The sequence below is a fragment of the Rhodnius prolixus genome, unplaced genomic scaffold (assembly GCF_049639745.1).
Source record: "Rhodnius prolixus isolate KJV_2025 unplaced genomic scaffold, Rpr scaffold_23, whole genome shotgun sequence".
NCBI lineage: Eukaryota > Metazoa > Arthropoda > Insecta > Hemiptera > Reduviidae > Rhodnius > Rhodnius prolixus.
This window is the reverse complement of record NW_027411627.1, coordinates 566,916-591,533: the sequence shown is the minus strand read 5'-3', so window position 1 is coordinate 591,533 and position 24,618 is coordinate 566,916. Positions and strand designations below refer to the sequence as shown.

Below are 24,618 nucleotides of genomic sequence, written 5' to 3'. Positions count from 1 at the left end.
ATCGATTACTCATTTTATATAGTATTGATTTTAAAGTGTAATGGGCAAGAAGGAGAGCTGGATTAGTTTAGGGGTCATTAGTTAGTTGCATTTACTCTTTGTTTACCTCCAAACTTGGCAAGCGCTAACTACTTGTGTTGATAATATTGTTGATGTGAAAGAACATTTTATTATTTTTAGGAGTTTTAGAGCAATAATATGGCAGTGGCGCTGCTAGGTGTTGGGTAGTGTTATTACTCCATTGAACATGAATACGATTTCCCGGAGTCTGACTGGAAATTAAGATTGGCTTCCATCTTCGCAATGTTCTGTGAAGAAAGACCTCTTCTTAGATGAATTCCTCTGGATACGATTCACAGCCTTATTCAGGAGTAAATCACTGGTTTAATAAATAAACAGTTTAATGTAACCAACAAATTTAGAGTTAATCACAATGTTATGTTTATTAAAGTCCAACTGTGCCTTACAAAATATTTCAAACCAGTTTTTTTTTATCACTTTCCAAAGAGCATTTTTAAAGCAATTTATTCTTTTGGAAATGGAAAAGTTTAGAAAGGGAGAGCCATAGTTCAAAGGTTTGGTGTTTGAAACAAGTTAGGACACCCGGCTACATCTAGATATAGGTCTGCGAATGTTCTGGGAGCTCAAGGCCTCATTGTGATGTGCCTCTTCTTGTACCTCCTTATACCTGGGTTCTCACTAGATCATTTTCTTGGCCAAGAGAATGGTTCACTCATATGGGTAATTTGTAGTAATTCTATGATATGTTAGATAAACGTCGCTCAGGTTACAACATCGTCGGCTGTCCTGAAATCTGAAACACAACAACACGATCTCAACATACTCAACATGTACACACCCCCACAATCTGAAACCACCACCTCCTACCTGTACAGTTAACTCAAAAACAGCTCATCCCCGGGTACCTTGGAGAGGATTCTGTTGGAGATGCGCATATAGGCCAGGCCGAAGGATTTTGAGAGTGCTGGCGTGATTTCCGTTAATATTTCCCGCCAATTTGCATTTAGAAATCTATTCATGGCGTCACCTGTGGAAATAAAGTAGGCGGTTAACTGTCTAACTAGAGCTTCCCATTACCAAAAAATGTTCTAAGTCGGCTATTTAAAGACCAAAGTGTCGGAGAAAACCACTGCTAAATGTTAGTGAGGCCATCCACCCGAAGCTCCTCCCAGATGTTCTGAAGCACGAAGCCTGAAGTCTCAGGAAGATTCTAGAAAGAGAAAGGTTTAAAGTAACTCCTTGGGTATCCGTTGCTCTTGCCATGCAACAACGTCTTCAGATGTTTTTAAGATTGCACTCTAAATGAAGACGCCTAGAGGTTTGTGGCTGGCATCTTTTGAGAAATATCAGAGGAGCCAGTCCCTGTTGCTATTCAAAGAACGAAAAGTACAATTTACTCCTACACCCTAAGCCGCCTTCCATACAGGAAAGGCTACTTACTCCGAGGGATGGCTCACCGCAAGGCCTTGGAGTTTCCTCTCTCGACTTGGTCATTCCTGAATCATACATTCTTCGGCACGAGTCGCTGGTCATCTATTGGATTGCATCTTGAGGCGAGCTAGAGTTTGAGAGTGCTAAATTATTGCCTCAACTCAGACCGCAGCAGGTACTGCGTCAGTGTCGAAGGCGTTAGTTTGACCGAAGGAACGTCAAAAAACCCTGAAGAAGTAGCTAAGACCAAAATTATTGAAGTAATTCTTCAGGTAAAAGGAAATTTATCTTCCAATCAGAATAACCAAGGTAAATGCAATAAAGATAAACCAAATACATTTCTATTTTACGCCAGGAGAATGAATAAAACCAATCCACGCGCAATTCAGCCGTTATTACAAACAAAAAATTTACAAAAAATAAAAATAGATAAAAAAAAAAGATTTAAAGTTGAATTCCTTAATAGCCACTATCTAATACGGCAATAATTGACCAAACCATCCAATTTCCTCGTAAGATAAACTGGCGACATCAAGGTCGCCGAAGTTCTTCCTTGTTGAGAAATCTCAACATATCTGACCTTTGACTAGAGAATGGAAACTGCATTCCCTAGTGGCGCATCTGAATTGCAGCCCCTGGAGTCTTTAGGCCTACATTGCTTCTTGGTGTTTTTTTTTTGGCTCCTAATTGGCCGGATCGCAATGCTTCTGGCATCTTATTTGAATTAATCAATGACGATCACACGAAGGCAATTGACTCTCCAGCTGCATGATCGTTTATGGTACTTGAGATAGACTTGGAATATTTTTTGGCTGATTGCCTTGCATAATGCAGTTGTCGCTCATCTCTGATTAGTTAAAGAGGTAGCATTGCGGTAAAAAGTCCAAATTTTCGATTTGGGATTCGTAACCTGAAGGCCCTCCCCCGTTTTAAGGTGCTTGAAAACTTGATTAAGAACACTTTTGAGGCTAAAATTGAGCCGATTCCCGCTTTAAGTGACATTACACTCTAACCTACAGTTCTATCGGGGAGGATTCAGGGATTGGCTAAAGTTCAGGGTTGAAAGAAACTTGATAACCGGAAGGAAGTACTACTTCACAGAACGGATTTCCTCGAAAATGACGTGTGATTTTTAAACTACAAAAATTATTCACTTAGGAAATAGGAAATATTGCCTAAGGCATTTCGGAAGGGGAGTCTCTTCCTTTCTCTAGAAGAGGGACGGCAGTGAGATGTATTGTTCTTGATGAAACAGCACGACGTTGGTGAGAAACATGTTGAGAAAAAGTTGGTGGTGAGAAAGAAACTTCAGAGTTTAGACCAAGAGTGAGAGACCTTGAAAGTCGTAAACAGTGAAGTGACGAGGTAGTAACGAACGGCAGTAACTTGGTAATCAATTATCTCCATTTACAATGACTGACACACTACCCAGGCCACACAATTCAAGAAATGATTTATTAATTATGGCCGCCAAAAATTTATCTCTTTCTACAAGAATTTTTGCATAATGCTTTCACAGATACTTTTCAAATCTAACAACAGATTTACGAGTGGTGTTTTTTTTTTAAAGTGAGTACCGCTTTGAAATTTGGCCGCTGCAGCGCTGCGGTCAGCATTTTTGGCGCATGCGCCCTGTGTACCTAGAATCTGTCAGAAAGAAACCAGACGCTATTACGGAAATATTTCACCGTGTATATTTGTGAGAATGTAGTTATTCTCTTTGAATAGTGCCAACTGCAAGATTAAATTTAGATGTGGTCCACTCCTTTATTTAACATTTTAAAGCCATTTTTTAATTTCAGCTTGTTTAAAAGGAAACTGGTGTTTCGTATATGTTTATTTACTTTGGATTTACCCGCAGGGGTGATTCGTTCCTAAAATATTGGCATCCCAAAGAATCGTAGTACCGAGGAGTCGGTCAGTTTAGGCTCAGTCCAGTTCAAGGGCTCTTGAACGAATCTGTTCCTAAATCGGAGGCTACACAATATTAAATGTGATGATTTTGTTTCTCCTTTTACAGCCAGCACCATGCGCTTTAAAAGATATCTGTTCACTCTCAGCGTCTTCTGGAACTCTTCTTTCAAACTGGAAGTAATAAGAAGTTAAAACGTTGGACAGAACATACCTAGACTTTTGTCACCATTGAATAGATTGTCAAAGTGGACATGACCTTTCTCTGCGTCCAGTTTGAGCACATCGAATTTCTCCACTGCAAAGTAGTGTTTACCATTCTTCGTGTTATTTCTGAGCACTAAATGCAAGGAAGACGTGAAATCCTCTGCAACAAATTTGTTCCAATAAATACTTGGAGCACAACAATATATTTCTAATAAAATTGGTCCATGCTTTTGAATCCAGTCTTAACATCCTCTCAAAACTGGTGACCAATTTATAAAGAATATATTTGCGTGTCCATCAAACCAAGAAATGGATCATAATCTTTCGGCCCTTAAAATAGATCTAATAACAGTGTTTTCTTTTTCCGAACAAACCCTTTTTTTTAATCATTAGGCATACAGAACATGCTCAACAAGTGCACTGGGTCCGCGGGGTTCGAGTCTGCCTGCCCTGACAATTTCTGAACGAATCTCTTTGCACAGCCCAAGAGATTTTCTCATGCGCGGTAATGGACAGTGTTGTCTGCAACAAGAGAACACAGTACGGCGGCGGCCCTGCACTGGAAAAAAAAGAACTCCGGGCGCCAACGACTGCAGATACTGGCACGCCCTAAATTAAAGAACAAAACTACCAACTGCAGACCAACCTAACCCTTGTCCACACGAGTAGATGGCAGAACAATGTTGGCAGTACTGGTGTTATTGATTAAATTACTTTTGCTACTCCATGGAGAAAAGTCTGTTAAGAAATTTACTACTTTTTGTCATAACTTAGTAACTTCTTGTATGCAAATAATGTCAGTTTCCAATTACCAGGTTACGTCAACTTTTAAATACTTTTTAGCTTGTTTATTTCTGTAAAGAAATGGACCCAATAAATGGTGTAGAATGTAAAAATTGAAAATAAACTGATTAACAAAAATACGCAATTGTGTTTTTTCAAGATTTAAATTGAGAAGAAGTTTTTTTTGTAAGGACACGTGTTAAACCTGTTTAATGAAGTAAAACAGTTCGGACTGCTGTGGATCTTAGATAACTCAAGATTCATGCTCGGCATGAGTTGCTGTTTGGGTCAATCCAAAGAGAATTTTAAGCTCTGGGTAATTCTTCCCCAAAGTGATAACAGTCTCTTGGGGAAACCTCCCCCTCCACCAGCAATCCTGGCTTGCCAATCCCAAGATGCAAGGCAGGCAGTAACTCTAAGATAAACTCCCGAATCAATAAGTTATGGTCACTTACCTGCATCCAGCGAACAGTTACCCTCGCCTCTGATTGGCAGCGTGAGGACCTTGCCGTCCATCTTGTATTTGCCTCGCAACGTCATCTTCGGTACGATTGCTTTTAAGTATACATCCTTCCAGTCATTTCTAGTACCAATTTATTACAGTTAAATTTCATTATTTTCCATCTCATGATTTTTTTTTACTCATAAAAATGTGTTGCTATTTTGTCCGAAAATTTGATTTTCCCCGGAAATGTCTATTTTGAGTCCAAAATAGTGGACTTCCTGTCAACAGTAACCCATATGCCAAAGAGTTTATTGAGAATGGTATCAACACGTAGCGTATGCTGTATGACGTTTTTACCTGTGTGAAAGTGCCCACCGTTACCCATAAGCCAAAGATCGCAGAAAAAGCAAATTTAGTATTAGCTTGGATGACGTCAGAGGATGCCACGGCAAAGTTTTGGTCTAAATCGGTCTCTACCGGAAGTTCTATTTTAATGAAGGAATTTCCGTGTTATTTTAGATTTTCTCGCAACTGTAGCTAAAAGCTTTCATTATTTAGATTACTAAGTACGTCAGTAACTTGTTCTCGAAACACCTTTCTCGGAAAATTTGATCTGATTTGCGAGAGGGGGTAGGTAGAGATTGCTTCTAAAGTGATCTTAGGTCGTGTGAGTGTAAACTTGACCAGAAATTAACTTACTTGACACTCAGCACTTCAACATTTCTATGACCACTGATGGAGAAATTGCTGAAAACCATTTTGACGCTAACCGGGCCCTGGCCCTGATCTATAACCAGCTGATCTATCCGCAGCGGATCTAGCGGCAAGATTCCTAGATTGGCATTTCCTGCAGGCAAAAATAGCAGTTTTAAGCAAAACGAATATTTTGATAGGACAACGAGAATGGCATTGGAGGCAAGGAGTCTAGAAAAGTGTTGAAAGTGAATGTCAGCGCTACCTTGCGGATTGTTCTTGAATTGGTTGTAGCTGTCAGGTGGATTTGGATAGAGGATGTGTTTTTAAATAGTTAAAATGCTTTATGTTTTACATTTTATTCTGTCCAATCGTCACCTTAGACAGCAGCCTCGATGTCTAGACGCCCGTCAGAGCCACTGTGTCTTTCCACGTTTGAAACAGTGATCTAAAGAAGCTGGACCAGATAGATCTCAGGAACAGTACCTTTATCGGCTGGACCTTGACAATTTAGCCGTCAGAATGTTTGGGAAATGATCTATACAAAATGGATGCTTGATATGGATAGCACGATGGCAGGTCTGGATAATCACTTTGATTCATCTGCTGCAGCCTGAATGTTTAGTGCATCCGGTTTCAGAAATTTAGCCACTACCCTAGCTGCCAGTGACAAGTGACATCTCTACGGCAACTGGCTAATCTACCTGCAAAGAGGAAGGAGAGACAGAAACCAAACTGGGATGCATCAAAAATGCATTCTGCTACGGATAAAATCAAAGGTACCGACAGATACGAGTATATCAGCAGACCACACATTTAACAGTGAATGTTTCTTTTGACGCTAAGTTATTTCTTGATGGACAGAAGGCTGTTAAATCCCAAGACAGACCCTTCAAGATTTTGTTGCTCGTGTGTGGATTCAAAGCGATGACAAAATGATGCAGCTTGACGCCAGGAGGCGAGACTGTATTCTCGAAGATTACTGAACAGTAGCCGAACGCCTAGAAATGGAAGTAAGAGATACAGGGCGCCTCAGCAAGTTACAGGATATCCGGTGACGAATTTCTGTCCACCAGGAGACACCAGGCTGGTGTTAGAAGGAAGTGAGTGTAGTAAGTTTTCCTCTTACCTCCAGCTGGCCGGGGTACTTACCATCCTTTAGGTCCCTCGCAGCGAACGTTACAGCCACTCTCAGACAGTCGTCCAACTTCGGGTCGTTCCGCTTACATTTTTTCCAGTTTTTAGCTTAAAGAGTGAGACAGAAAGAAAATAATTAAATTAACACGATTAATAATTAAATTAATTCACGATTAGCGTGAAATACGAGTTTGCTAAGTGGAATACGGAAATGAATGCCTAGAAGTATGAATATGAACAAGGTCATGCACATCCAAGAAGCTGTTCACCAGTTCCAGCACCATGTGATGCTGCATGGCCGACCTCCAGACTGTGTTGTTTCGTTAAAAACAGCACAGCATATCCCGAGAAGGGAGAATCTAAGGGCCAGCAGCTGTAAACGGAAGCGGCATCACCGCGTGGTAATCCAGTACGCTAACCACTCAGCTAATCCCTTCCTTCTTCCTATTGTGCATTGTTCCTATTTATGTATGTAGTTACCTGTAGCAACCACCTTTAACATCCCCCGTGTTCAAAAGAATTTGATTTTTCTAAATTGATGTGTGTAAAAGGCAGCAGCATAACCAAAAATCCAAGATAGATCAAATTGGATATTTTTTCCAAGCGCGATAAGACTTTTAAACTTTTGGTCCAAATGAGACGTGAACCAGCTAGCTGTACTTCGAACCGCATTGTGGGTGATGGAATTCCCATCAAAAGGTGAATTCAGTCAAGAATTGATTGATTTCTTTTTTCTGACAAAAATTAAATTAAAGAATACCAAACAGGAAGTAAAAATCTCTTTTTTTTGTTGCATTCACAGAAATTACGTCATTGGTTGTAAGTGATAACTGAATGGTAATACTTACGTAACTTGGCAGCCTGTGCCATGTAGATCAGTAAGAAGGTAAGGACCAAAGGTTTTAGCATGGCTGTACACCGAGCTCTGGAGCTTTCAAAGGAGAACTGTCAGCGCGAAGAAGCAATATCTTGACTGCACAATCTCTTGCGTCTTATACGGAGTTCCCCTACTCCGGACAGCTCTCCTCTGTAGACATCTTTCGCCCAAACCACTTAATGGCTTCCAAATTAGTTGCACAAAAAGAAAATTATTCAATCCCGGCTAGACGTGAATTGACCTCGAATATTTTTATAGCTAAACTTTGTGCACCATTAACTCTAATTACAGGTAAATTGGCGTCGCTCCATCACTTTTGAAACGTAAACAATCCCTTGATTCCAATTTTCCTGCCACATTTATTATTGCAACTTCTTTTCTTCTTGTGTTTTCTGCAGATTTCCGATCTTGAGTTGCCCCGAAAATGGGTTCGCCTCCACCCTCCAGCAAAGCTAACGTGTGCGAGCAGTTTAACCCAAAACCAGGAAGAAAAAAAATCGCACAAAGTTGTTTCTTAGAGGCGGTGTCAACGCAGGACTCGTCTATGAGCTTTTCCACTGCATCAAACTACCGGAAAAAGGCCAGTTGCACTTTTTACTTTATAAATTGTGTAAATTTTTGGCGATTATTTTTTTCCCTCCACAGTTTGAAGAGAGAAAAACTTTAATTGCCATAAGAGAAAACTGTGAAAACTGCTGCCACCAGATTTTCCATTTGCTTTCCTCACCTGTCAGATATCTTCAGCTATCTGGGGTGACCACCCACATCATACTTCTTGAACTAGGTACATTTCAACACTCCTCAAGACTCCTTAACAAAAACTTACAGTTTTAAAAGTTAAGTATAAGGGTTGATTAAACGCCAAAAGGTACACAAATCAGCAGTTCCCAACATTTCATTAATACTTCATTGATATAATTTAAGTAATTTTACTGCATTAACTTTTCCTTCACATTTTTTAGAATTTATTAGATGTCACAGACCCTTATGCTGGCCATTTTCGTCTACAAAATATTTACTCAAGTAGCACACCATTTAACTTAGATTGACTGTAATATCTATTTATCTATAATAATCAAACTATTAATCACAGGTGAAAAAGAAAACGTTATAAAAAATATAAAAAAAATAAGAGGCTAAAAAATTCATAAACTTTTTTTACATCAATAATTTTATGTATTTATTTTTATTTTTAAATAAAAATCATTGGTTTAAGTTCATTCTTCGATTAAAGTAATTGTTATTTTATGTTGTAGTCAAACGTTTGTAATAATAAGTAATAAATAATCTGGCTTTATCGCAAATAATATAGTTTTCTTCAATTACATTCTCAATCTAGGTGTTCTTCCCACAATGTTATATATATGTAATATAAAATAAAGAAAATAAAGATATGCATATTTTTAGGACAGCTAATTATTCCAGTATTTTACCATAAGTAAAATTAGGGGGACTAAATTAAATTACAATTGAGAAATGAGTAAATATTGTTGAATAATCTACTTGTTATTAAATGTATGTTATTTGTGCTCACGAATATTTCGGTAAGGCGAATTTAAGACTGAAATATTGTTTTGAATCCTCCGTGATTGAAATTTAAAAAGTGGCCGACTCTAACTTTGTTTTTTTCTACTTTAACATGCATGTATATGTGACTACTCAGAATAATTCATCACTCATTTTATCATAATTATAATAAAAAAATGTTATGAATGAACTGGCCAGCATAAGGGTCTGTGACATCTAATAAATTCTAAAAAATGTGAAGGAAAAGTTAATGCAGTAAAATTACTTAAATTATATCAATGAAGTATTAATGAAATGTTGGGAACTGCTGATTTGTGTACCTTTTGGCGTTTAATCAACCCTTATACTTAACTTTTAAAACTGTAAGTTTTTGTTAAGGAGATTTTTGTACCTTTTGGATAGATTTTCCTTTTTGTCTATTTGCAAAGTTACGTCTGCTTTACAGATTTTTTAAAATTTGGAATAAGCTATTCTATCATTATAACCTGATAAGGTGTTAAATCGGAACCGTAACTACCACTGGAGAGATCTTTTTAAAGAATGATTATAGTTACGGTCCCCAAACCATCCTCAATAACCATTTTTTTGAGAAAGCGTTTTGAATAAAATAGGAAGGTATTTGTACGTAAATAGCAAAATTAAACTGCGATTTCAGTACTTCCTTTTAAGAGGAGCAAGAAAAATAAACTGCGATTACAGTACTTCTCCCTAAAAGGCAAAGATTTTGAATCGAACTACAATTCATTGATGAAAATCGGTTCACTCATTGAAAATTTTAACGATTGCAATACTTCCTCTTAGTAGGTGTAAGAGCATGATGGCACTTCACAGCCACGTAGAGGAGCTTTAACCACTTCTTCTTACTAAATTTTATCAAAATCGGACTAACCGTTATAGAAATATTGGTAATAATAGTTTTAGAAAGGGCCTTACTTGGGTGGGGCAAACTCCCCTCCTTATGAGGCACAGCGTCGAGACTTTTAAAGTGCAAATCTGTACAAAATTTCGATTCGAATGACACTTTATTCATGAAAATCGGTTTACGTTTCGATAATTTGAAACGATTGCTATACTTCCCCTTAACAAGTGTAAGAGCAGATCGTCGCTTTAATGTTAGGTAGGGGAGCCCAAACCCTGTCATCCTACCAAATTTTATCAAAATCGGGCTAAGATTTACAGAGTAATTAATGATAATAATTTTGGAGGGGGCCTTACATAAAAGGGGCTAACTCCTCTCCCATTCCATGTACAGCGTCGCGACCCCCAAAAGGCACATCTACATAAAATTCCGAATCGAATGACATCTCATTCATGAAAATCGGTTCACGCGTTTAGGCGCTACGTTGTTTACAAAAAAGGTAACAACAACAAGAAGAACAAGAAGAACAAGAACAAGAACATTTTTTGAAAATGCCGTTTTTGCTCATTTTGAGCATCTTTTTTCTCAATATCTATCAAATCTAGCTTGTTGCAAAAAAATTACAGTCATAAAGGAGGATTTGCCCTATATTTTAAAGAAAATTTGGGAATTTTATCTTTTATAGAAAAAGAGAAAAAAATTGTCAAAGTTGGGTGTTTTTAAACCTAACGCTTTTTCGTGCAGTTTTTGATGATCAACCCTTATACAACTGTCCTACCGGACAGTTTTAATACACCAAAAACGAATTTTACCCGAAAAATATTTTAAAATAAAACTAAATACAAAGTTTAGAGAAAATGGAAGAGATTTTCGAAAGAAAATAATCCCAGAAAGTAGAAAAGTCTAGAGAGTAAAATGGTCTGCTCATTTGCTTTTCCTCAAGGTCGCGCTACTTTACATGAATACTCCTTTCTAATTAACATGCAGCAGAAAGAATATATATACTTAAATGACGTTTAAAAGGAAATTTAACCTCAACTTCTTATTTACCTTTTTGGAAAAGGATTCTAATAAAAGTTTTAGATCTACAGATGAGCATTTTGGTGCTGCAAGATCAAAGGAAACTTTTAAAGAGTTTATTTTGAGTCAATCAAAAAATAACTTAAAACCTGCATTGTGCAAAATGGCGGTCGGTTGATCAATTTTGACTAAAACCTAACTGTACTACTACTACGCGCCACTGGTCACAGCAACAGCCATCACACTAGACGCAAATCTATTTGTGAAAAACCTATTTGAAAACCTCACAAGGCTAAAAAAAAAAAAGAAGAAGAAGAAATTAATAAATGGAAAAACGATTTGCAAACTGTTTTAAAAATAAATCCCAAATGTCAGCACAACAACTTTTTATGTATAGCCAGTAATATCTTATGAGTATAGTTTAGTTGTGAGAATACAATTTTAGAACTTTCAAGGTTCTGTCTACTGTAATCTGTTTACGCCTGATCAAGTGAAAATAACAACTTATGGAAACTTCCCAACACAAGTCTTAATTATTAACACCAGAAATTACTTCTACTGTTGCTTATATTTTAAATTCAAATAACTTTGGTGTTTTATCTAAAAATGCACAGATATGTATAAGAGCTGAGACGATAAGTTGGTATTAATGTCAACTCCCGTGGGCACTAAATATGGCGGCTTGCCTGGCTTACTTAATAAAGTATCGCATTTAAATATTACTAAAAATTATTTATTTCAAACTTTTTTCTAATAAAATTTGGTATTTCTTGGCAAAGGAGTTGGTTGTGATTCCTTTTGAAATCGGATTCAGTATGAAGTGTGAACTAATCACTTAACCAAAATTCTGAAATAATAAAATTAGCTGACAGGTAATACATTTTACTGCATCAGATTTTGAGTAGTTTTCTCCACTAAAATGAACCCGTCAATAGGGTAAGTCGCGAGAGTTTAGAATCACTCACTTTATAAAATAGGAATTTGAGTCAATTCATTCCACTGTAGGATTCGTACCAGAGAACCGAACCCGCTTGAATCGTTCGTCAGTACTTTGTATTAAAACTGTCCGGTAGGACAGTTGTATAAGGGTTGATCATCAAAAACTGCACGAAAAAGCGTAACGTTGAAAAACACCCAACTTTGACAATTTTTTTCTCTTTTTCTATTAAAGATAAAATTGCCAAATTTCTTTTAAAATTTAGGGCAATTCCTCCTTTATGACTGTAATTTTTTTGGCAAAACCCAAATTTAATATATTACGAGAAAAAAATTGCTAAAAATGAGCAAAAACGGCATTTTCAAAAATTGGTCTTGTCCTTGTTGTTGTTGATGTTGTTGTTGTTGTTCTTCTTCTTCTTGTTCTTGTTGTTACCTTTTTTGTAAACAACGTAGCGCCTAAACGCGTGAACCGATTTTCATGAATGAGGTGTCATTCGATTCGGAATTTTATGTAGATGTGCCTTTTGGGGGTCTCGACGCTGCACATCCAATGGGAGAGGAGTTAGCCTCCTTTATGTAAGGCCCCCTCCAAAATTATTATAACTAATTACTCTGTAAATATTGGCCCGATTTTGATAAAATTTGGTAGGATGATATGGTTAGGGCTCCCCTACGTAACATTAAAGCGACGTTCTGCTCTTACTTTTTTTAAGGGGAAGTACAGCAATCGTTTTAAATTATCGACTTTCATGGCCGATTTTCATGAATGAAGTGTCATTCGAATCGAATTCAGATTTGCACTTTTAAAGTCTCGACGCTATGCCTCATAAGGAGGGGAGTTTCCCCCTCCCAAGTAAGGCCCTTTCTAAAACTATTATTACCAATATTTCTAAAACACTTAGTCCGATTTTGATAAAATTTAGCACGAAGAAGTGGTTAAAGCTCCTCTACGTGGCTGTGAAGTCCCATCATGCTCTTACACCTACTAAGAGAAAGTATTGCAATCGTTAATATTATCAATGAGTGAACAGATTTTCATCAATAAATTGTCGTTTGATTCAAAATCTTTGCCTCTTTGCCTTTTAGGGAGCAGTTCTGTAATTGCAGTTTATTTTTCTTACTCCTCTTAAAAGGAAGTACTGAAATCGTAGTTTAATTTTGTTACTTACGTTCAAATACCTTCCTATTTTATTCAAAACGCTTTCTCAAAACAAAATTGTTATTGAGGATGGTTTGGGCACCGCAACTATAATCATTCTTTAAAAAGATCTCTTCAGTGGTAGTTACTGTTCCGACTAACACCTTATTAGGTGATAATGATAGAATTGCTTATTCCAAATTTAAAAAAATCTGTAAAGCAGATATGTAACTTTGTAAAATAGACAAAAAGGAAAATCTATCCAAAAGATACAAAAATCTCCTTAACAAAAACTTACAGTTTAAAATGTTAAGTATAAGAATTGATTGAACGCCAAAAGGTACACAAATCAGCAAGTACCCAACATTTCATTTATACTTCATTAATACCATTGAAGTAATTTTACTGCATTAATTTTCATTCATATTTTTTAGAATTTATTAGACCCTTATGCTGGCCAGTTCATTCATAATATTTTTTTGTTATAATGATGATAAAATGTATAATATATCTTCGTTATTAAATAGGTACTTTATTTTAACTATATTCCAAATTATTCTTCTGATTTATCTTTGCCCTTTATTCTAAAGTTGTCACAAACGTATACATATATGCATATTAAAGTAGAAAAAGTTAGAGTCGGCTACTGTTTAAAATTGAATCACTGATTTAAAACAATATTTCAGTCTTGAATTCGTCTTACCGAAATATCGTGAGCACAAATAACACACAGTTAATAACAAGTAGATTATTCAACAACAAATTCATTTCTCAATTGTAATTTAATTTAGTCCCCCTAATTTTACTTATAGTAAAATACTGGAATAATTAGCTGTCCTAAAAATATGCAAATCTTATTTATTTTATATTACATATATACAACATTGTGGGATGAATACCTAGATGGAGAATGTAATTGAAGAAAACTATATTATTTATGATAAAGCTAGATTAATTATTACCTATTATTATAAACGTTTGACTACTTCATAAAATAACAATTACTTTAATCGAAGAATGAACTTAAACCGACGATTTTTATTTAAAAATAAAAATAAATAAATAAAATAAACAAAATCATTGATGAATGTTGGTGTAAGTTTTTTATAAAAAAAAGTTTTTAATTTTTTAGCCTCATAATTTTTTTTATTTTTTATAACGTTTTTCTTTTTAACCTGTAATTAATAGTTTGATTATTATAAATAACTAGATATTACAGTCAATCTACAGTGCTAATTGAACATATATTTTGTAGATGAAAATGGCCAGCATAAGGGTCTGTGACATCTAATAAATTCTAAAAAATATGAATGAAAATTAATGCAGTAAAATTACTTAAATAATATCAATGAAGTATTAATGAAATGTTGGGTACTCGCTGATTTATCCCTTATACTTAACATTTTAAACTGCAAGTTTTTGTTAAGGAGATAACACACAGGGTTTGAAATCGATAATTGTAAATAAACTTGTAAAAAATAAAATCAGATCAAAATATTTATCTGGTTATTTTATAATTTTAATCAAGTGATTTTTATTTTTGATCATCAGTTGAAAAATAAATCATCACTTGATCATTAATTCGGAGCGAAATCTTTTCAATGATCATTTGTAATATTTTTTTAAAAAACCAGAAATACAAATTTCGATTGACAAAATTTCCTATTTTTTCCCCAAAAGAAGGGGTATATCAATCATTAACGATTGCATATTTAAAAATAATATTTTTAATAAATCTTCAAGTTGTACACTGCAAAACGATGTGAATACAAAGACATATATGACAATCTTGAATCAACTGCTAGCTGAAGTGGTCATACCATTTGAGATTAGTAAGCTTTCCTAAACATTTAGAATTAAGAAGAGCAAAGTGGCGGCGAGAGATGTAAAAAAAAAATATTATTATAGGTGATAAATAAAAGGTTTACAGTGTTTTTGTTTTTTATACTATTTAATATTCCAATTATTACATTTACTTAAACAACATCGCAAATAGTGAGAAACCGATGCAATTTATTTTAATTCAATGCTATTTATATTTTTTGAGCGCAATTTTTTTTTTCAATCAAGAATTAATCAGAATTTTTAATGTAAAAAAGTATCGCTCTGAGAGTGATTTTGAATAAAATCAATAAAACTCAACAATTGGTTTGTAATTTTTATCAATAAATCGGGCATGATTTTTAAATTAATTTCTAGGAAAAAATATTTATCGATTTCAAACCCTGGTAAACACATTTGATACAATTGTAACCTTCCCATCGCTTTGTTTACATTCCGAATCTAGACAGTTTACTCGATACTAGTTGATGAATGTGAAAACGATGAATGTCTCAAGAACATTATGATTATTGCAATTTACGCAAATAGTGTTTTCTTATAAATGTAATTTACAAAGTATGACGTCACTATAAATTTATTACAATGTGTTCTGTGGTTATTTACTAGACGAATAGATCGCCTGTTTTACTTAGTAAAATCAACCCATCTTGTGTCCACTCACGCCAACATTTCTTAACACAGTTCACACGGTCTTGTCATTTTCGGGGTTAAACTACCTTTTTAATGTCTCAAGTTATCCAGGAAGAATACTGTGAGGCTTCACTGAATGTAAGTTACTTGCAATCACTTCGCTTCTCTAGCAGCTTTTAAAGTTTTTAGCGTATTTGTGTTTTTTCGTATCTGATATGTTTTGTTCATACACACAAAGTAATGCCACTTTTTCGGGTTCAGCAGACTACAGAAAACGGTGAAATGTTTAAAATTTGGTACTTCGTGGTCCATGCTTACCGTTTGTAACCACGTCAACGGTCAGGATGTAGGGAATAGCTACTTCCCGCCAATGTTTGCATTCAAAGGAAATCATGTGATTCGCACCTGATGGGATAAAATTATTTTGTTTTATTTTTAAATGAATTTAATTATCTAAGAAAATGTTTATGTGATGGAGTAACGTTTGCACGGCTTACTTAATATTGATTGTACCACGTGATGACTAGTCACGTGTTTGTTAGTTTCCATGTGAATCAGAGTTAAGTGAATATGTATTTTCTTGCAGTATGAAATGGAACCGGCAGAGGATTTGCAGGACGATCGTACATTCCTGCTTTCGGTGCGCAAAAAACGCGATGAAATGTTGAAAGCAGTGATGAGTTTGCCCAAGTTGAAGAGAATCCTGGAAGATGTGGACAGTGACAGCGAGCAGCAGCAGCAGCCACCACCGGATGTAGACGAAGCCGTCGATGAATCAGATCCTGGAAGTAAATTAACTGTTCCAGACCAGTAACTTCCGCTATTTCAAAAATATTAACTTGGAAATTTAATGTATGAAAACATTAATTACAACATGATTGTTTGCAGTTTATAAACTGCAAGTCAGTCAAAGTGCAGTTTTTTAAATAAAAATCGTATTGTATATTCTTGCTTCCGTTCTGTTCATCACTTGCACTTGTTTCAATGCAGTGGCACCACTGCTAGCCGGCCAACCTTCCTCAAATTAAAACTGTCCGGTAGGACAGTTGTATAAGGGTTGACCATCAAAAACTGCACGAAAAAGCGTAACGTTGAAAAACACCCAACTTTGACAATTTTTTTCCATTTTTCTATAAAAGATAAAATTCCCAAATTTTCTTTATAATATAGGGCAAATCCTCCTTTATAACTGTAATTTTTTTGCAACAACCCAGATCTAATAGGTTTCGAGAAAAAAGTTGCCGAAAATGAGCAAAAACGGCTTTTTCAAAAAATGTTCTTGTTCTTGTTCTTCTTCTTCTTCTTGTTCTTGTTACCTTTTTTGTAAACAACGTAGCGCCTAAACGCGTGAACCGATTTTCATGAATGAGGTGTCATTCGATTCGGAATTTTATGTAGATGTGCCTTTTGGGGGTCTCGACGCTGCACATCGAATGGGAGAGGAGTTAGCCCCCTTTATGTAAGGCCCCCTCCAAAATTATTATTACTAATTACTCTGTAAATCTTGGCCCGATTTTGATAAAATTTGGTAGGATGATAGGGTTAGGGCTCCCCTACCTAACAATAAAGCGACGATCTGCTCTTACACTTGTTAAGGGGAAGTATAGCAATCGTTTCAAATTATCGACACGTGAACCGATTTTCATGAATGAAGTGTCATTCGAATCGAAATTTTGTACAGATTTGTACTTTAAAAGTCTCGACGCTATGCCTCATAAGGAGGGGAGTTCGCCCCACCCAAATAAGGCCCTTTCTAAAACTATTATTACCAATATTTCTACAAAGCTTAGTCCGATTTTGATAAAATTTAGCTCAAATAAGTGGTTAAAGCTTCTCTACGTGGCTGTGAAGTGCCATCATGCTCTTACACCTACTAAGAGGAAGTACTGCAATCGTTAAAATTATCAATGAGTGAACCTATTTACATCAATGAATTGTCGTTCGATTCAAAATCTTTGCCTTTTAGGGAGAAGTACTGTAATCGCAGTTTATTTTTCTTGCTCCTCTTAAAAGGAAGTACTGAAATCGCAATTTAATTTTGCTATTTACGTACAAATACCTTCCTATGTTATTCAAAACGCTTTCTCAAAAAAATGGTTATTGAGGATGGTTTGGGGACCGCAACTATAATCATTCTTTGAAAAGATCTCTCCAGTGGTAGTTACGGTTCCGATTTAACACCTTATCAGATTATAATGATAGAATAGCTTATTCCAAATTTTAAAAAAGTCTGTAAAGATTGCCAAATAGACAAAAAGGAAAATCTATCCAAAAGGTACAAAAATCTCCTTAACAAAAACTTACAGTTTAAAATGTTAAGTATAAGGGTTGATTAAACGCCAAAAGGTACACAAATCAGCGAGTACCCAACATTTCATTAATACTTCATTAATAGTTAAGTAATTCTACTGCATTAATTTTCATTAATAAGTTATTTTTTAGAATTTATTAGATGTCACAGACCCTTATGCTGGCCACTTCATTTATAATATTTTTTTGTTATAATTATGATAAGTCACATATATATGTACATGCATGTTAAAGTAGAAAAAGACAAAGTTAGAGTAGGCTACTGTCTTGAATTCGTCTTACCGAAATATTCGTGAGCACAAATAACACACAGTTAATAACAAGTAGATTATTCAACAAAAATTATTCATTTCTCAATTGTAATTTAATTTAGTTCCCCTAATTTTACTTATAGTCAAATACTGGAATAATTAGCTGTCCTAAAAATATGCATATCTTATTCATTTTATATTACATATATACAACATTGTGGGATGAATACCTAGATTGAGAATGTAATTGAAGAAAACTATATTATTTGCGATAAAGCCAGATAATTATTACCTATTATTATAAACGTTTGACTACAACATAAAATAACAATTGCTTTAATCGAAGAATGAACTTAAACCGACGATTTTTATTTAAAAATAAAAATAAATAAATAAAATAAACAAAATCATTGATGTAAGTTTTTTATAAAAAGAAGTTTTGAATTTTTTAGCCTCATAAATTTTTTATATTTTTTGTAACGTTTTTCTTTTTAACCTGTAATTAATAGTTTGATTATTATAAATAACTAGATATTACAGTCAATCTACAGTGCTACTTGAACATATATTTTGTAGACGAAAATGGCCAGCATAAGGGTCTGTGACATCTAATAAATTCTAAAAAATAACTTATTAATGAAAATTAATGCAGTAGAATTACTTAACTATTAATGAAGTATTAATGAAATGTTGGGTACTCGCTGATTTGTGTACCTTTTGGCGTTTAATCAACCCTTATACTTAACATTTTAAACTGTAAGTTTTTGTTAATAAGGAATTCTAGTTGACTGAAGAATTAGCCCAGCCATATTACTTAGTTTCTGTATGTTTTTTACATTCTACTTTTTACATATTATTTAAATAAAGTATTATTAATTATTATTAGGTTAGACTTGGACGTGGAGCCCTAACATCTAGTGCATTCTATTGTAATTTTCAAGTTTTTATCTGTTGCCAAGGTATTTCATTTTGCAAGAATTCACTCGCCAATAAAGTCTTAAAGAGAGTTCCGGTGTGTCAGTCATTACCCCCCCCCCCCCAAAACCCTAAAATTAGATTCCTTCCTGTGGCACCTTGAAGACTGTGTGAAGTTGAGATCGTTCCTCTTTGTATTAACTGATCTGTGAGATAAACTAAAGAAAATTAACTTCTTTGAAATATCAATATCTTTTTTCTTTTTTCGAAGAACGATTTCCTTCTCACTAATATTGTGCTGTTGCTGTACAACACAGTGTTCCTAACAATTCCAATGGGATACTGTAACTTCATTACGTACAATCAGGTCTTGGAATAGAAGGTAAGAAACTAACACCATCTAACTTGACCATCGCATTAACAGGCACAAATCCTGCACAGCTGATTTTAAAGTCAAATTGATTTTTTTTTAAAAAAATTATCGTCTTTAGAGAAGTTAGTTTCCCTCTCTTAGCGGCACCTATAAATCTTTCTGTACAGCCGCTAAACTATCAATATTTATTTAATGAATTGTTAGATTTTGTGGAATGCCAGGCTCAGCCATTTTCTTACAATGAACTCAATAAACAGGAAGTGGATCATGAAAATTTGGATAAGTACGGGCGTAGTTTTAGTTAATGACAGAAGTTGGGGACTTTTCCATAATTTTTTGTGGTGAAAGAGCTGGAGGAAATGACGTAAAGTAAGTAATCGCCTATTTTTTCAGGTGGGGCTTAACGCCCAACTACCAAATTAGGTGTCGTGGACGGAGGCGACTAGCAAACATACTTTACTGTAAATTTCTTTTATTAACCATTAAATAAAATCCAAGGCCTAAGACCGAGAATTGAACCCAGTACCACAATGCATATTAGCTTTACAGGTGTCGCCTCTAACCGCTCGGCTATCGTGGCGCCCTGGAGGAAATGAAATGCCGGCAACAAACCGGATGGCCAAAGCTAGTAGATCCTCTGCATTAGGCACCCTCTCACCTGGATATATGAGCCGTCCACTGCACAACTCTAATAACTCCATAAAACCCAAAAAGATGAAGAAATGCGATGAAATAATGTAAATTGCTTTTTAAAATTCCTGTTTATAATATAAATTCAAATAAATTTACATTTATCATAGGCAGCGCCTGCTACTGATCTTGGAGTTGAATTATTGCAACAATTAGAGCACGGAGTTAATCAAAATGGCTTCTGAAATAAATTATTCAATGGCACCCCCCAAAAGAAAATGTTCGTCATTTAATGGTGTTAAACTTTATTATTATTTGGGGAAATTTATTTTAAAAATGAGTAAGATTGTGTAGTGGAAATTGAATTGTTTATTCAACTGATGTTTGTTCAACTGGCATTGTTTACACTATAGAGTGGAATCAGAGTGGCAAGTACAGCTCTACCGTCTAAGTCTGCGTGCTGGTCTATAGCTGCACTGGTGTCAGCTGTGAGGTATTGCCTGCCTACTGCCAACAGTTAGCAGTTTTAATGTAAAGGAAAAAAAAGTAATCGCCTATTTTTCCAGGCGAGGCTTAACGTCCAGCTACCAATTAGGTGTCATGAACGGAGGCGACTAGCAAACATACTTTACTGTAAATTTCTCATATTAACCATTAAATAAAATCCAAGGCCACCTAGACCGGGAATCGAACCCACTAACCACAGTACATCTTAGCTTTGCGGGTCTAGCCTATAACCGCTCGGCTACCGTGGCGACTAGCAAACATACTTTACTGTAAATTTCTTTTATTAACCATTAAATAAAATATAAGGCCTACAGACCGGGGGAATCGAACCTACTAAACCAACAATACATCTTAGCATTGCGGGTCTAGTATCTTAACCGCTCGGCTACCGTGGCGCCTAGCAGTTTCAATGTAATTTTGCATAAGAGGGATGATCTATTATAATGAGCTTTAGTATTTATAGAATCTAATGACCCTTACAATATCATTTAGCTGAGTAGTCAAATTACCTTCTTTTGCAGATCATGAAAGGATGTTGATTTCACATCGGAAAGGCAAAAATATTCTCAAAATTGAGGATCCCTGAATACTCAAAAAAAAGTAGCCTTCTAAAATTGGAGCACATGCGTGGAATATTTTATTGATAAAACCGAAAGAAAAAGTGGGATAACTTATTGCCGAAATGTCTCCTAATTGTTACGCCTTTAAGATACTGTATCTTTCATGATTCTCTCGATAACTGATCGATCTCTTCTTGGCTGAAGCCAAGCCACACTCCATTGGAACAAATCAAAACACGTTACTCAGAGAAATAACCTTTCAATATATTTTGTAATTAAAATAAATGAAAGCATGAGCTACAATGGCGGCTTCTAGTTACATTCCCACACTGGTTTCAGTTCTTATGTTACCTTCGATACAAATGATTAATTGTTATCATGTATACATTTCCGAGATGTTCATGGCCTTTGGGAAACCCTGTTGCGGCCTCCTCCAAAATTCTCCATTTATGGACTTTTAAGAGATTCATTAACTTTCAACAATCAACAAAAATTTTTGTTAGAATCAGAAGCAGAAGCGGCGCCACGTAGAGATTTTCCATTGGCTATCTAAAGCCAACACACTAATAGTATTTTAATCATGTGTTTCTTAAATTTTGGAACTTCTACTTATCCTAAAATGTTTATAAAATGAGCTTCTCATGGCCATGAAATAATGTGAATTGCTTTTTAAAAATTCCATTTATAATGTGTAATTCAAATAAGTTTACCGTTATCATTCAGCGCCAGCCATAGAATTCCAATTGAATTGTAAATACAAAAAAAGCTATGACTGAACCACACAAGTGCTTTGACATTTTAAGATATTTCTAAAAAAATGGTGTTTGTCCAGTGGCTTTAAGGTATTTATTTTGTTTGCATTTTTGAGATGTGCTTACGTGCTTAACTCTGTAAGCAGCCAAATTACAATACAAACTGCATTACTGTTGCAACTGCATTGAATTGCATTCTGATGCAAAGAAGAGATTTTTATTTACATTCCAGAGATTTACAGTCATATTTGGAATTGCTGCAACAGTATGGCTATCCTTCCTTAATGAGCACATGATTGAAACTGAAGTCAAATTTAAAGTTGACAAAATTATTGTCTAATAAACAGCGCTCCGACGGATTTTTTGAAACTAACTTTGACTTGACTGGGTAGTGCTGTAACCTGGTGAAAATTTTAGCAACTATTTTTGTTTACTTTCCACATATTTATGATCTCATTTTTATTTTTAATTGATTTTATTCGATGGGTGTATTTTTAATGATGGTTTTGGCTTTCCACCGTTGTTGATTGATGATTTTGGGTGGAAGTTGAGGTGCGGTCATAAATAAAAACAAATTTTGTTCCTTTATACCAACGTTTCGGTAATTTTTACTACCTTCTTCAGGGTCTGTACAAAAGGAGTATTACACTAATATAGATATAAATTGAAGACCATAAAAAATATAAGAAATTAAAAACATTAAAAATTTTGAAATTGTCTAAAACTATTATTATTTTTTTTTTTTTTTTTGCGCATCAACAGCTGAGGTCATTAGCGCCCGGAGCTTTTTCCAGTGCACTGCCGGCCTCCGGACAGTGTTCTCTCGTTACAGACAACACTGTCCATCACCGGACAGTGAGCTGTAAGAAGCTTCTAGGAAGAGAAAATCTAAGGGTCACCTGCTGGATTCGAACCCGGGACCTCCGCGTGGGAGTCCAGTATGCTAACCTCATAGCTAATCCCTTCCCTAAAACATTAATTAAATAAATAAATAAATATTTGAAATGAATTACAATGTAAAAAAGTTGCGTAGTTTAATATTAAGCTACATCATCTGTAACTGTTAAGGATTCACGGAAAAGCGGGTTTATATAGTGGTAAGGGAGGGGTGAAAACAATAGGGCTGGAAAAACCTGAGGTAAGTGGTGAGTAACTGTTTGAAGAATGTTATTGTAAAAATCTGAAAGATAATTTTAATAATAAAAGTATTTTTAATATATTAATACACTAAATCGGTAAAGAATAGGTAAATCAGTTTTCTTTTACTTATATTGTACATTTTCTTTTTTTTTTAAGGTTATTATAGAATAAAATTTAGCTCCTATGCCGGCCGTAGATGAATGGGACAGCAGCATCTCAGCTGTCCAATCCGCCATCCAGCGGGCTCCGCGGTGGCCCCCCTCAACATTTTAAGATGATTTAGATCGTACGTCAATCTAGAAGAGTATTGCAGCATGCAGTGAATACATCTACTCCTGCTTTGGATTTCACGAACTTATGTGAATCGCCGACTTTTTCACATTTCAAGTTCGTGGAACTAAACATCGTTCTCTAAATATACGTAAGATTTATTATCAATTATCTTTGCCTTGAGTCGCGCCTTGATTATGAATTTTCGGTTGGTGACATACCATTAAATGATATAATAATATAAAATTTAGGAGGTAATTTTTCTGTGTCCACTTTCCATTTAGTAAATACTATTAATCAAAAATCAGTAGGTTTACCTCCATTACCCGATGATTTTGTAGTGGGATAGACGCGAAGAGTTTAAGGATACTCTTATTATATTATACAATTTTTATTATTATTATATAATTATATTTAAATAATTTGTAAGAAGGTCAGCTGTAATAAAGCAGCCATCATATCTACATCACAATCTTTTACGTCATGTGAGTGAAAAACATTTCCTTGAATATTAGCCGATTAGTTTAGAGGGGTTTCAGATTTTCATCCTTCTGTAGAAGAAGCCATCTTCTAGATAACATATGACGCCATGATGATTTAGTTTTCATTTTTGGTCCACCATACAAGATGTTCGAGTGAATAAAAATATTAATAATACGTAGCTACCATATTGAAAACTACAAAATCATTCATTACACACAGCTTTGTGACAGTAGCATATTTTGCCATGTGTTGAGTTGTTAGATTTCCCAGATTACAGTATAACCAACACATAACTTTCATTTTAATTTAAAGCAATATTGTTACAGCTGACGGCTGTGTGTAAACAAAATGCTAATTCTTTTAAATAAAAACCATTTTCATCAACGTCATTACTATTGTATTTTGTGTAAATATTATCTTTTGTTTTTTGTTTTTCCCAATGATTTTATTACATTGATTGATTATGTACAGTTAACTTTTGTTAACAATTTGTTCGTTTCCATCTAGATTGTGCATCACCATTATGACAGCCATCATAAATTAGAAACACAGATTTTGAGAAAAAAAAGTTGCTGGAAATGAGCAACTTCAAAATATTTTCAAAAATTGTTCTTGTTGTTGTTACCCTTTTGTAACAAATAACTAATGTCATTAAAATTATTTTTTCATTATCATTTTTTTGTGTTTTTGCTTAAACCTGTGCAAGAATAGTTTAGTACCTGCTACTACAATCGATCTAAGTGGAATACCCATTCCACCCGCCATACTTAACTGAGCCGTTTATTTTGAAAGTGACCTAACTCCATTTATCTTCAAATCGAGATATTTAAGGGTTTGCGTTTCAAAGAATTTAAAACGAATTAGTATAGGATACTAATGAGTCATACTGCTTAAGTGTAGGGTGTTAAATTTATAGTTTCTATTAAAATAGTGGCAATTATTCAGTGAATAACATGCGTTTTCTTAT

The 24,618-nt window shown here is 34.9% G+C and overlaps 2 protein-coding genes and 1 long non-coding RNA gene across 4 annotated transcripts; 2 read left to right on the top strand and 1 right to left on the bottom strand.

The window, feature by feature from the left end:
• Positions 1-417: 417 nt before the first annotated feature.
• LOC141459839 (protein takeout-like) lies at positions 418-7,636 on the bottom strand. The gene is made up of 7 exons (XM_074139370.1): positions 7,477-7,636; positions 6,644-6,736; positions 5,498-5,645; positions 4,809-4,936; positions 3,578-3,730; positions 889-1,048; positions 418-814 (listed from the first exon to the last, which is right to left on the bottom strand). Exons 1-6 carry the CDS (start codon positions 7,535-7,537, stop codon positions 897-899), a joined length of 735 nt encoding a protein of 244 aa, XP_073995471.1. The 5' UTR covers positions 7,538-7,636; the 3' UTR covers positions 418-814; positions 889-896.
• A 34-nt stretch (positions 7,637-7,670) lies between these two features.
• On the top strand, positions 7,671-16,405 carry LOC141459841 (uncharacterized). Of its 2 annotated transcripts, XM_074139373.1 has the most exons (3): positions 7,671-7,796; positions 7,904-8,085; positions 16,047-16,405. In XM_074139373.1, the coding sequence occupies exons 2-3, from the start codon at positions 7,930-7,932 to the stop codon at positions 16,272-16,274; spliced, it is 384 nt and encodes a 127-aa protein (XP_073995474.1). In that variant the 5' UTR covers positions 7,671-7,796; positions 7,904-7,929; the 3' UTR covers positions 16,275-16,405. The 2 variants fall into 2 exon arrangements, with proteins under 2 accessions (XP_073995474.1, XP_073995475.1); XM_074139374.1 differs by lacking the exons at positions 7,671-7,796; positions 7,904-8,085 and adding an exon at positions 15,235-15,598.
• A 3,237-nt stretch (positions 16,406-19,642) lies between these two features.
• On the top strand, positions 19,643-24,392 carry LOC141459843 (uncharacterized). The gene is made up of 3 exons (XR_012461641.1): positions 19,643-21,848; positions 23,055-23,319; positions 24,159-24,392. It is a non-coding gene; the product is annotated as an uncharacterized lncRNA (long non-coding RNA).
• The last annotated feature ends 226 nt before the right edge of the window (positions 24,393-24,618 follow it).

Bases quoted from the DNA above. Each gene is read 5' to 3' on its own strand.
- LOC141459841 (XM_074139373.1), top strand. From the start codon at position 7,930: ATGGGTTCGCCTCCACCCTCCAGCAAAGCTAACGTGTGCGAGCAGTTT. The intron at 8,086-16,046 runs GCCAGTTGCACT...ATTTTCTTGCAG, and splicing joins CATCAAACTACCGGAAAAAG to TATGAAATGGAACCGGCAGA.
- LOC141459839 (XM_074139370.1), bottom strand. From the start codon at position 7,537: ATGCTAAAACCTTTGGTCCTTACCTTCTTACTGATCTACATGGCACAG. The intron at 4,937-5,497 runs GTAAGTTAATTT...AATTGGTACTAG, and splicing joins GTTGAAGTGCTGAGTGTCAA to AAATGACTGGAAGGATGTAT. The intron at 3,731-4,808 runs GTAAGTGACCAT...AATTTGTTGCAG, and splicing joins TAACTGTTCGCTGGATGCAG to AGGATTTCACGTCTTCCTTG.